Genomic DNA, 12,391 nt, shown 5'->3' with positions numbered 1-12,391 from the left:
TGGAAGTCCCGTTGGAGGAAGCATTACAGATAAGCAATTTGGGAAACAGGCGCAGTGCAATCAAACAAGAGCTGCCTTCATCAACCTTAAGATATGGACCTGTCAAGGGCTCCAATTGATAGCCAAGATTTGCAAAATCAACTTCCCAATGTAAAGTATGTTTCTTACATGGAACAGAAAAACCTAGGACAACCAAAGTTTATAGAGTTAGGTAGGGTTTATTCCACAGCATGTGCCTCAGAAAAATTCCTACATATTCGCTGGTCATTCAGTAATGCCAACCTTAGACCAAATAAGGAAGTTAAGGTAAGACTGGAAACAATACCAAGCATCTACAGACAAGCTTGAAATAAATCCCAAAAGGCAATTGTAGAAGATGTCCCATCGATTCTAATGTGTGCACAATTCTTCTTTCTTAAGGGGGTCATCCATAAATGACATCACGCTTTGTTTGACGATTTTTACCCCCTCCCCTCCGTCACACATCGTCACAAAAAGCCAGACAGCCACCTAAAATGACGTCACACGTCAGCCTACCCCCCCCCCCCCCACCTCAAAATTGCAGTTGAAATTTTCTTAAAACATTGATATTTTTCCAAAATCTTGTCTGAACTCTGTCAACATAGAGTATTTTAATCAATTCCTAAAACCGTTTATTAAAACAGTTTAAAAAAACGCGAAATAACGGCTAAAATTCGTTTTCTAACATTGCAGTTTTCTAATGCAAAAGTGTAACGTCACTTCACATCTGAGCCCTCATCACACACCGTCGCAAAATTACGTTCCCCCTTCCCCCTACGAGTGTGACGTCATTTATGGACGACCTCCCCTATTTGATGAAAGATTAGTTTTTAACTTTTAATAGCCCCCAAGCGTTTACCTGATTTTGAAAGAAGTTTGACTTTTTAATTACTCGGTTTAAATGACGTTGACAACATTATGGCCCATTCTAAATACTAATTTTCACGCAAACATCGGGTTATTTTTAGGTAATTTTTTTCGGATTTATTCGGATTTTTGAGCCTATGATGAGTGTTAGCCTCCCTTGGTAGTGGGCGGCGCTTCCAACCGGAAACTGATGTATTTTGCTGTTTCTCTCTCTGTATATAAATTAGTAATCTTCGTATTAATAGCAATCTGTTGATGACACTTGGCTCTATATTCTAGATTCTATCATTCTATGTAGATCTTGATCTAGGTCTAATTTTAAAAAAAATTCTCATTAAAGTAACAATCAAATAAAATTTGCCTCATTATTTGTAGAGAATGGCAGATCAAGAGCAGAAAGCCATACAGTTAATAGCGGAGGCAGAGAGTAAATTAAAATCGGCAAAGGGGTTGTTTTCATCTTTGTTTGGGTAAGAAAATAAAGAAAGAAATGACAATCACTATCAAAGTGAGGTTACGGTTAAATGACAAATGACGCATTGAATACTTCTATCCCTATATAGGCCTACTTAACTATATTATATCCGCCAGGCTTCTAGATTCTAAATAGAACTAGAATACTAAGAAATTTTCAAATTAAGAATCCAACTAAAAAGGAGTTCATAGCCTACACTACGCACTTTGACCACACTGAGACTATTCTTAGTACACTAGTTAAGGGTCAGAAATTAGGTCAGGTTAGGACTTGGGTTCAGGATAGATTTGACATGAAAAATGTTAGTATTAGTTAACCACTTGTTACAATAATTCCATATTATTAGGCCTATTGAACATTGGTATAACACCATTTTACAATAAATACTTATACTATTGCCTTAATTTTATGGACCTATCCTTATTTTGTTAAAATTATAGTTTTATCTTCAGTGTTTTTATAGAATCTAGAAATCTAGATCTAGAAGACACTAGATTCGGACTAGATGATCTACATTCTAGATCTAGACTAGATTCAAAATTTACAGCAGGCCTATTTTATTATAATTAAAACTAACAGACTAGTCACTAGATTACCTACTTAGCAAATAACATGATGTTAAATAAATTGTTATGATCCCAGACTAAACAATAGGTGTTTCTGGTTTTATTTTTATCATATAATTATATAGATCTATTCTGTAGCCTATAGACTTTATAGTTCTATACTATAGGCCTATTTGAAAACTATATTTTTTCCCTTTTTGATATGATTTCAAGTTAGTTAAAAGACCATCCATTGACAATGCGAACGATATTTCTTTACCAGTTACTTTGGATTTTTTGGTAAAACATGTCTATTTCTATTATTTTCAGTGGTGGAAGTTCTAAACAAGAAGAGGCATGTGAACTGTATGTTAGAGCAGCAAATGCTTTTAAAATGGCAAAAAAATGGCCTCGTAAGTACCTTTTTAAAGCTTGATAAAATGTGTTTATTTGTAACACTTATTTATTACAACTTTTGTAGATTATTTACTATAAAAGAATTTTTAAAATATTTTATTTTCAATTCTAGAGGCTGGTAAAGCATTTGAGGAAGCGGCCCATCTGCAACTGGCTATGGGGAGCAAGCATGAAGGTGCAACATACTATGTTGATGCTGGAAATTGCTATAGAAAGGGAGACCCTAATGGTTTGGAAATGCTTTTGTTTTTAATTCCACTGTATTTTAAGCAGGCTTTACTTGCCTTTTAGGCTTTTAATCATATTGGGAGATATGAATAATATTTGTTTCTGTTTTACTTTTTAAAACTTTTTGAAGTTATCTAGAAACAAAAATAAAATTCTATAATGTTAATTTAATTTTTTGGTGTAAGTCTAAAAATGTATTGTCCCTTTTTAGCTGCAGTTAGTGCAATTCACAAGGCCATAGAAATCTATACAGATATGGTATGTTTTTCTTATAATAAAAATGTTTTTATTAAACTGCAAAAAATACCTTTAGAAACATTTATTTTATTAACACCAATTCACTAAACACTTCTTTTACTTAAACTATTATCAAAACATAAATGTATTTGATTTAAAAAAATAGTGTCTATGTTATCACAGGGGCGATTCAACATTGCTGCTAAACATCACATAACAGTTGCAGAAATTTATGAAAGTGAATTAGTCGACACAGAAAAGGTATTTTCCTTTAAGTATCTGTATTGTATCTTCAAATATGTTTCTTTAAACAAGATTATAGTTTTATATATTTAGAATAATTTAGTTACAAAATTAACCCCAAAATATAACTGGACTATTTATATTTTAGTCCATGCAGAACTATGAGCAGGCTGCCGATTACTATAAAGGTGAGGAGTCAAATAGGTAAGTTGGATATCTTAGTTATTGTCACAGTGTGCGTTTATAAAATTGTTGTTAATAAATTTAAGATAAGATTTAATCTCAAAACATCGTAAAGGATTTAACTTTTTATTTTAAACATTTTTGCAGTTCTGCAAACAAGTGTTTACTAAAAGTTGCCCAATTTTCTGCAATATTAGAAAAATATGAAAAGGCTATCGAAATTTATGAACAGGTAATCAGCTACAATATTAATTTTTTTTTCCATTTTAATATATTAATTTCATTGTCTTCTTTTTAAAAAAATAGCTATAACATTTTTGTGAAAAATTAGTGCACATTTGTTTTTTTTACAACTTCTTTATATATTAATGCTGACTTTTACCAGGTGGAGTCAGAATACCTGGAGTGTTTTTTTGTTGGCTTAGCATGGAAAGGGGGTAAAAAAAAATCTTCAATTGTAAGCATGATAGGGGAAAGGGTGGTTTTCTGGTTTGGATTTCCACAAGTTGAATTTACCTTCAAATATACTTATGTACTACAACAAACAAAAAATCTTTAACCTTCATACAAAATGTTTACATTTATATTGCAGCGTTTTTGTTCTAAAAGTCCACATCTCAGTGGGTAATTAAGTCATGGTATCTAAATGTATTAAAATAGCACATTTTTGATGAGTGATGAATAAAGCAAAATAATGGATTATGAAACTGAGGTGGTTGTGCCTTATTAGACTATATATACTAATGCTGTGAATCATTATAGGAAACATTTTTTTGTATATTTTCAACATTTTTTTAAACCACTTTTTCTAAACATTTTTCTGTGTCTCTAAGAGTTGTTTTCATTTATACTTAAAATAATTTATGTATGCTAACTTAAATATTCTATACCTTCAAAGTTTTTTTTTACATAAAATAAAATGACATTTTTTGGACCTTTCTCATTTTAGGTAGCTACTTCCTGTATGGATAACTCCCTGCTGAAGTATAGTGCAAAGGATCATTTTTTTAGAGCTTCAATCTGTCACATGTGCATGGACACAGAAAATGCAGTGCTTGCTGTTAAAAAATATGAGGAAATGTTCCCAGCTTTTGGTGATTCCAGAGAGTGTAAACTTGTAAAGGTACATATTTAATTGCAATTTCCCTTTTCTTTTCTATACAAGTATGGCAATTATTTATGTGTGCAATTTTTTTGTCTAATTAGAAACTTCTTGAAACAATAAAAGAAGAAAATGTGGATCAGTTTACCAGCGCATTACAAGAGTATGACAGCATATCAAGACTTGACCCATTCATAACAAACTTGCTCCTGAAAGTCAAGAAACAGCTGAATTCTGAACCAGAATTGTGTTAATCAATTTTGTAATATGTGGACAATCCTAAAGAAAGCCTCGGTTTTATGCTCATGTGTTTAAAACATTGAAGTAAACAGAGTGCAATTTTGTATTATTTAGCAGCTACCATGCTGAATACAGCTAAAGAGCTCATGTAAAAAAAAATCATTATTTAATTAGGCACATGGGATTTTTCGGCAATGTTTCCATTTGTGAAGTTGGTTAGATTCTCTGCATTCTGTGTGATGAAGTATTTTTGTTAACACCTGTGATTCATGTGTTGTAAATATTTGAAACTTGATGCTTGTATGATTCAATAACATGTTCTACAGTATATTTCTACCTACCATATTCACTTGGTTTGGGTTAACATTCTGAAGTATTAATGTTCGTATACCTAAACTATATAATTAAACTAAGATAATTTATAGCAGTTTACTTTTTCTTTAATCCACTTGATGCAGTACTGAGAAGTGGGTCACTTTGTTTCATTATGGCATGACAGTTTTTTTTAAAACTTAGCCATATATTCTTAGAGAATAGTTGTATCATGTAGTATTTTATTAGTTTAACACACTGTTCAGCATCACATGCATTTTAAAACAGAATTAAATAGCTTATTTTCAGAATTGATAAATTTTTAAAATACTGAATAAGGTTTTGCTTTTCCTTTCTCCCAAGGCACATGGCAGTAATCACACTAAATAACTCTATCACATTGTAACTATTGAGTCAATTTAGTGAGAATCTGTCTTCGTGACAATTATTGCAAGTAACATACAATCCCATATCTAGTTATTTTCTTACATTCCTGCTTTGGGTATTCATGAAAGCTCTTTGGATGAAGACATGCTAAGGATGTAGGGCTTGCCATTTAAAATTTCATCTCATCTCCAGTGCTTCTACATTATTTACAATAATTTGTATTTTCATATCTTTTAAAAAACATAAAATTTCCTAGTTATAGTAATTGTTGTTTACCTGTCAATTTTATCAATTTATATAGGCTAGTTCTCTTTACTGTTTAAATGGAATTACATGCATGTAAATAGTTTAAAAATCATTAGTAATAATGTTTACAAATGTAACTATTTTTAGCACATATTACACACACTGAATTGAGGATCAAGTATCAGTGTGCATTGATTTTGCAAGATGCTGCAATTTTCTCCCAGAAGTCATGATTTAGTCAATATTGTTTGACCTATGATAATACCCTAAAATTTTAGACAAAAAAATAGAATTTAATTTTTTTCTCTTTTTACAATTCAATACTGTTATTATAATCAATCTAATTTCCGCTGTGTTTTTTCCTTCTTAATTGAAAACCAATTTACTTCTTATGTGTCACAAATTAAAATCAGCTACTACTTTTTCATGGGTATGACTTATTTCTTGTTCCTGTTATACTGCGTTTCCACTTGCAAGATGTATACATGTCTAGAAAAAATTAACAAAAAGTTTATATTTTTTAAAAACATTTCTCCTATGGATCATGTGCACTTTCTGTCTTTTCCCCTAGACATGTGTAATATACATGTCAGTGTAAACGCTGTGATACATAGGTTTATTTTTTAAAGTCAATGATTATTTAATTATTAGCAAGAGTAGTCATCTTCAAAGATTTAAAAACATGTTGAGCGATATGCTTTTTAAAAATTATTATACTTAATTTCTTCAAATTAAAAACTGAAACAATGAAAATATCCCACTGTATAATTTATTGTAATATAAAGGCAAGATCACATATGATAAGACATTTTTATTATCTCAACTAGCACACATCAGGTTTTTATTTATAATAGAGCTATGAAATAACAATTTCAAGCAATGTGTAAGATAACTGAGTTATCTTTCAAACATGTTTTACAATCAATAATACAATTTTACTCTTCCTTTCATTCTTAAAAAACAAGTTTTGTACAAAAAATAAATAAAACCTTTTTAAAAATGATACATCACAATGAAAATTTTATTATTAAATGGGAAATATGTGCAGCATATTTAACTGAGATTGGTTAAATAATAGTGGACCTTGTACTAGTGTAGTCACTGGTCTTTTTTCCACTTATGGTGTGAAGTTAGCACTCATTTAGCAACGGTATTATTTTAAAGAAATAAGCCAGTGCTTTTGTTTTTTAATTTATGCTCTTTCACTTTCCAAAAAATGTATTATTTATTGATCAAAGATTTTTGTTTGTTTAAAAAAATAGCTATTGTACAGCTAAAGTATATTTCCCCAAAATGCTTGAATTCTAAATTCAAGTTAAATGAAACAAAACAAACATTGAACTTGAAATCCCATATAGATCCAAAATGTACAATAAAATAAAATGGAAAATATGAGTTACTTAAAATTTAATGCTAAGTAGGAATATATATTCATTTTATTTTCTCAACAAATGAAAAGTAAACCTGAAGAAGGAACTAATGTAACATTTCAAAATTTCATTTTACATTATACAAGTGTTTTGAAACTATGAAGACTTTGTTCACTTAGATCAGGGGTCTCCAAACTACGGCCCGCGGGCCGGATGCGGCCCGCGAGGTCCTCTCATCCGGCCCTCGGAGATATTTTTGTCCACGGAAAAAAATGTTTGTTGTAGGTGGCTTTGGAAAAATGCCACCCCAATGATATACCTAAAAAGAAACTCTGGCCCCCGAACTTATATTTGATAGTTAATGCGGCCCTCGGGCTGAAAAGTTTGGAGACCCCTGACTTAGATAATATAATTTATTTTCCCAAAAATGTTAACTTTTCTGTTCTTAATGATTATACCCAAACTTTTTTTAATTTAAGGAACAGGTTCTTTGGGGTGGTAATCCAATTCGTGAATCTCAGGTTTGTAAGTCATCATAACCACCAACACCCAAAAGTGAAGTAAAGCCTAGAATAAAAACAAACATATCTAATCGTTATTAATCAAACAACTAATAATATTGACGACGGCTACAAACACTTTAAAATAATATGCAGAATGAAAAATATACAAATTATTCAAGAGATGTAAAAAAAAATTGAACCCCCCCCCCCCCCACTTAAATGTATGCATACTTACAAATGGATATACTCTTCTAATACTAATAGGTTTTAAATAAAAGTTTTTTTTTTTAACAAGTTAGCTGTTGTCGATTTGGCTGCTAAGTCTGGATCTCATGCTATTTTTAGCAAATGTGTTCAGTATTGTTTTGTGTTATTTAGTTACAGCATGAGCTGTGTGCTTTTACCACAAAAAAAAATACAGAAGAAAAAAATGGTTGGTTGAAAATTATTAACCAACACATAATATAAATAAAAAAACAACCTCCAATCCCCACTTCTGGAAAGTTACATCTCTGTTAAGTTTACTTAAGTGAGTTGCATAATATAAAGTACTATATTTTTCAAAGCATATAGCAGTACAAAATAGGAAAAAAACCTACCATATAAACAACAACAAATACTCTAGCCATGGGATATCTACGAAGAAAGACGCCTAAACGGATGCTGAAAATGAGACGGTATATTAGAACATAAGAAAAAACAATTTTGTACTGGAAGGCTAGTTATGAGCTAAAGTGTTCAACACAGTTACTTTATGAGTTGAATGTAGTTAAAAAAACGCATCTTACCTTACACCATCGATTGAATTTGCAGCACGCTTCATTCTTCTTGTGACTTCGTGATCTGTGGGTACCTCGCGTAAAAATAATGGCAGTCTCTGTCTCACTAGAGAAAGAAAAGAAACTTCTTGGAGACAAATTTTAATTAATTTTTCTTTTGTAACATTAAGAAAAAAGTCTGAATTAAAAAAGCTTAGTTTAAATGAAATCTAGAGAAACTAAATTTACCATCATCATCATGGTCATTTGTTGCCACTAGCTGGGAGCTGGTTGCTACACGTGGCATTGCATTTTCCAACTCTCTGTATTGATGCTGAATTATAAAAACAAAGATGTTTGGTCAGATTCTAATAAAATAAAAGCAATTAAAATGATTATTCTAAAGAGGGGTTTAGTTAAATGTAAGAGCAATAACTCACCTCCATTCTCTCTAACTGTAACACCAGGGAGTTTTTTTCTGTACTCAACGCTTCTAAGACTGTCTGTTTTTGTATAAGGCTCTCAGTCAGAGAACGCAACCGAGACTCAAGTTCATTTTCTGTACTGCTGCTCATACTTTTAGTCATCAGCTTAACACAGGAGTTGAGATATTATATAGCAAATTGATGAGTAAAAGTAACAAAATAATTTTTAATTGACACTTAATTAAATTAGACTTGTATACCTGACTCCTTAATTTTTCTATCTCTGTTTCTCTATCACTGATGCGTGACTGAAATGTTGCCTTTTGTTTATGCAGTTCCTCCATAGTGTATTGAAGTTCCTAAATTAACAAACAATATTTCTTGAAATGTTTTGTGGTAGTAAACTGCACAAAAGACAGTTTTTTCAGATATGAAAGAAACAAATATAAATGAAACAGCAAATAAAATAACTATTTCATGTAACAGTTTTAATTGATTACCTGTTTCTGTTTCAACAACTCCTGCTCTGCATCTTCTCTTCTTCTTTTTTCTTCTCTAACAGAATCTTCAAGTGATCGAATGGTTTCCTCTGCTGTATAGCTGTCCATCTGAAGTTGATTCTCTGCATCCTTAAAAAATAAAACATTTTCCCAGAATTGTTTTATGCATTAATAATAATTAAAAAAAAAATCAAATATTTAGATATCAATTAATGATGTTACCTGTAATTCAGATCTTAAATTGTCAATAGTCAGTTTAGTTTGTTGGAGTTCTTCTCTTAACATATCTCTCTCTTGTCTTAATGACTCATATTCCAAAGTTGACACCCCTCCACCATCACCTAATGGGCTGCTGGAACCGTCCCTCAAGCTGGCTATCAACTTTTCTTTTGACTAGTGAGAGAACAAGACAACATACACATGAGAAACATGATTAGCAGTGAAAAAATTAATTGCAACAAATATGAAACTTACCTGCAATATTCTAGAGGCTTTATCTTTGTACTCTGTGAGTTCCTTCCTCGCTGCTTCAGCTGCAACTTTTGCAGCCTTCAATTGACCAGCAAGTTCCGTCATTTTTGCTAAAAATAAAAATGATGAGGCTATTAATTTAAGTGACTATCATAGAATTTAAAATAACTAATACAACTAGCTTCTCACAAAATAATCCCTATGTTCACTTTTCTTGAAAGGTTACTCCAATTATATAACTTGTTGCCCAATTAAACTGTAAGCTTGTCATTAACAGGATCCTCCAGAATCGGCATTCTGAATTTTTTAATCAGTTATATCAAGACTAACCTTTTTCTTCCACAACTTTTTTTTCAGCAGCTGTTAAGGCATCTGCCATTGATTTTTGTTCCAGCTCCATTCTGCTTTGTCTTTGTGCTGCCTCTTGCTGTAAATATTTCAATTGGGAATAAGCTTTTCAACTAACTCAACACAATAAATAAAAGTAGAGTAGTAACAAAACAATACCTGAGCTTGCTTATATGCAGCTTGTTCTCTGCGTAAAGATGCCTCAACTTCTTCTAGTTTATCCTTCACAGAATTCAATGCTTGGCCATGGACGCCTGTTGAATCTGTATGGTCTTTTAAAATTCTGGAAATATTATTAATTCTTCAATACTTACACACAAAAACCATAACATTTTTAAATTTTCAAAAATGCTTTAAAAAAAGCATGTGTTGGTTCTTATCCTAAGATTAAAAAAAAATAGAACACAAAATGTTTATACCTTTCCCGCTCATGCTTAACTTCTTCCAAAGTTTTTTCTTTACTTATAATTCTTTTATCTGCTTCATCAAGCCTCACACGTAGTACAGCAAGCTGTGCATCTTTAGCTTTTAATGCTTCTGTTAGATCAAGCTCACGAGACTGGAGTTCTCGTAGCAATTGATCATGCATAGTTGCAGAGTTTACATAAGTTTTTAGTTTTTCTTTAGCTCTTATAAGTTCTAAATGGAAAAAAAAATTATATTGAAATCTAGCAAATAATGATATTAAAATGAAATTGTATTGGTTTACTGCTAGCATATTATAGTATAGTGTATAATAGTCTACAGCTACTGATAAGACAGAAGTAAATGTTAGATGCACCTGTTTCAGCATCTTTAGCTCTTGTGATAACGTTAGCCATCTCATCATTAAGTGAGGCCACTTCATTACGCAGCAGTCTGTTTTCCAACTCCAAGGAAGATAACTGTCTGTCTTTCTGCGCCTGTCCTAGGTCAGCATGATCGCTGTCAGGAGCACTTTGATCACTGCCTACAGGGCTCTCCTTCATGGCATCAGCTATTGCATCCAAGTCTGCAGATATGTGTGAGTTGGCTGGACTTCCTTGTTGAGGCCCATCATCCTCTGTGTTGACTGTGGAGAGAGATTGTTAAAACAGCTGCTAAATATTCCTCCACCACAGAGTTTTCCAAGTACAGTGATAAGCAGTTGATTAAATGGCTGTTCACTGAAAAGTACTAATATATCACCTTATGTCTTATAGATGAACTTAAATGCCCTTATGACGTAGTAGTTATCATTATGTAAGATGGTGTGATTTTACCAATTCATCACTATATGTAGTGTACAGCAGATTTAAAAAATACCATTCAAATAATTGTTTACCTGGTATTTTTACATTGGCAGCTGATGTTGTTGGGGTATCTGAAATAATAGTTTCAAACTTGGCCCCTTTTGAAGTGGATGAAATAATGGAAGAAGTACTTGACTGGCGGGAATGGTGGTGGCTGCTTGTAGGTGTACGTTTTTTCCCTGCTTCTGATTCTTTACTGTTTAAAAAGTCAAACAACGCCTCATCAGAATTTTTCTTTTTTACTGTTTTGCCAGAAGATTGTACAGATGCTAAAGGATTGGGTGGAAAGTTTGTGCCTTTTCCTGTTATTTCTGTGCGATCAGCTTCATTTTTTAAGCTGTACAAGCGAGCTGGTACACTGAGTGAAGGTGATAAAGATGTTACATTAGCAGTATCAGCTGTGGATTCAATAAGCGTTGGCTCAGGAGGAGGTTTTGGCTTCTCCTTTGGTTTGGTCTCATCCGCATGTAGCACATCAGCAGCTGATCGATCAAGTTTATTCAAAAAATCCTCAGCTTTTCCAGTGACAGCTGAAAGCCAGGACATGGTGAACTTTCCACTGTTTTTATCACATCACTTTACCTACATTCTAATCACATGCTTTCAGAAAAAATAAAGTGCTTCTGTAGAAACATAGTAGAAATTAGTATTATTCAGTAAGTCAGTCTAATCTCTAATGAGACTAATTATTAAATTAGTTGAGTAATGATTAAGAATGACAATGCTATTGATTCAGATTATTTAATTGAAATAGCTCTAGAATAGAATAGAATCTAGATCTAGCACTTGAAATTAGGCCTATACTATACAGTAGGCCTATAACTATAATATATTATTATAAAATATTAATAAAATTAATACTTTAATAAATTAATAGGCCTATCTATATTCTAAGTATCTATCTTCTTAAATTATTACTATAGTTAGTAAATAGTTATAACTAGAACTAGTTACTAGACTAGCTGAGCTAGTCTAGTACTAGATCTAGATCTAGTTTGTAATTACAAGTACTAGACTAGTAGATCTAGATCTAGATTCGATTTTAGGTCTAGCTAACAGGCTTATGCCTAGTAATAATAGATCTAGAGCTAGTTAGGGGTCTACTAGATTTACAATATATTTTTACTAGCCTAGGCTAACTTGGATAGGCCTAACTAACTTCTATTTTTTTTTTTTTTTTTACTGTTGACAAGACGTGGAGTTACCAGTGCGCATGCTTGAATATTGTAAACTTCCTACTTC

At 32.0% G+C, this 12,391-nt stretch overlaps 2 protein-coding genes across 3 annotated transcripts; one reads left to right on the top strand and one right to left on the bottom strand.

Moving 5' to 3' along the window:
* Window positions 1–1,091: 1,091 nt before the first annotated feature.
* Window positions 1,092–5,928, top strand: LOC131943193 (alpha-soluble NSF attachment protein). The gene is made up of 9 exons (XM_059303204.1): window positions 1,092–1,358; window positions 2,239–2,321; window positions 2,438–2,554; window positions 2,765–2,811; window positions 2,974–3,051; window positions 3,182–3,237; window positions 3,364–3,448; window positions 4,166–4,339; window positions 4,423–5,928. Exons 1-9 carry the CDS (start codon window positions 1,267–1,269, stop codon window positions 4,570–4,572), a joined length of 882 nt encoding a protein of 293 aa, XP_059159187.1. The 5' UTR covers window positions 1,092–1,266; the 3' UTR covers window positions 4,573–5,928.
* Window positions 5,929–6,242: 314 nt separating this feature from the next.
* Window positions 6,243–12,348, bottom strand: LOC131943178 (golgin subfamily A member 5). 2 transcript variants are annotated; one of them, XR_009386861.1, is made up of 15 exons: window positions 11,182–11,772; window positions 10,660–10,929; window positions 10,298–10,517; window positions 10,038–10,161; window positions 9,861–9,957; window positions 9,534–9,640; window positions 9,282–9,452; window positions 9,060–9,188; window positions 8,820–8,918; window positions 8,575–8,724; window positions 8,384–8,468; window positions 8,165–8,261; window positions 7,976–8,039; window positions 7,279–7,440; window positions 6,243–7,054 (listed from the first exon to the last, which is right to left on the bottom strand). XR_009386861.1 is itself a non-coding variant. In XM_059303192.1 (15 exons), exons 2-15 carry the CDS (start codon window positions 11,693–11,695, stop codon window positions 7,348–7,350), a joined length of 2,220 nt encoding a protein of 739 aa, XP_059159175.1. In that variant the 5' UTR covers window positions 11,696–11,772; window positions 12,280–12,348; the 3' UTR covers window positions 7,066–7,347. The 2 variants fall into 2 exon arrangements, 1 of the variants encoding a protein (XP_059159175.1); XM_059303192.1 differs by lacking the exon at window positions 6,243–7,054 and adding an exon at window positions 12,280–12,348 and having other exon boundaries at window positions 7,066–7,440.
* Between the last annotated feature and the right edge of the window lie 43 nt (window positions 12,349–12,391).

This window comes from Physella acuta, unplaced genomic scaffold (assembly GCF_028476545.2).
Source record: "Physella acuta isolate Inbredline_101_S28 unplaced genomic scaffold, ASM2847654v3 ptg000038l, whole genome shotgun sequence".
Taxonomy (NCBI): domain Eukaryota; kingdom Metazoa; phylum Mollusca; class Gastropoda; family Physidae; genus Physella; species Physella acuta.
This window is presented reverse-complemented; position numbering and strand designations above follow the sequence as displayed.

Bases quoted from the DNA above. Each gene is read 5' to 3' on its own strand.
- LOC131943193 (XM_059303204.1), top strand. From the start codon at position 1,267: ATGGCAGATCAAGAGCAGAAAGCCATACAGTTAATAGCGGAGGCAGAG. The intron at 3,449-4,165 runs GTAATCAGCTAC...TTCTCATTTTAG, and splicing joins CTATCGAAATTTATGAACAG to GTAGCTACTTCCTGTATGGA. The intron at 4,340-4,422 runs GTACATATTTAA...TTGTCTAATTAG, and splicing joins GAGAGTGTAAACTTGTAAAG to AAACTTCTTGAAACAATAAA.
- LOC131943178 (XM_059303192.1), bottom strand. From the start codon at position 11,695: ATGTCCTGGCTTTCAGCTGTCACTGGAAAAGCTGAGGATTTTTTGAAT. The intron at 9,641-9,860 runs GTTAGTCTTGAT...TTTTATTTTTAG, and splicing joins AAAAGTTGTGGAAGAAAAAG to CAAAAATGACGGAACTTGCT. The intron at 9,189-9,281 runs GTAACATCATTA...TTATTTTTTAAG, and splicing joins ATTTAAGATCTGAATTACAG to GATGCAGAGAATCAACTTCA.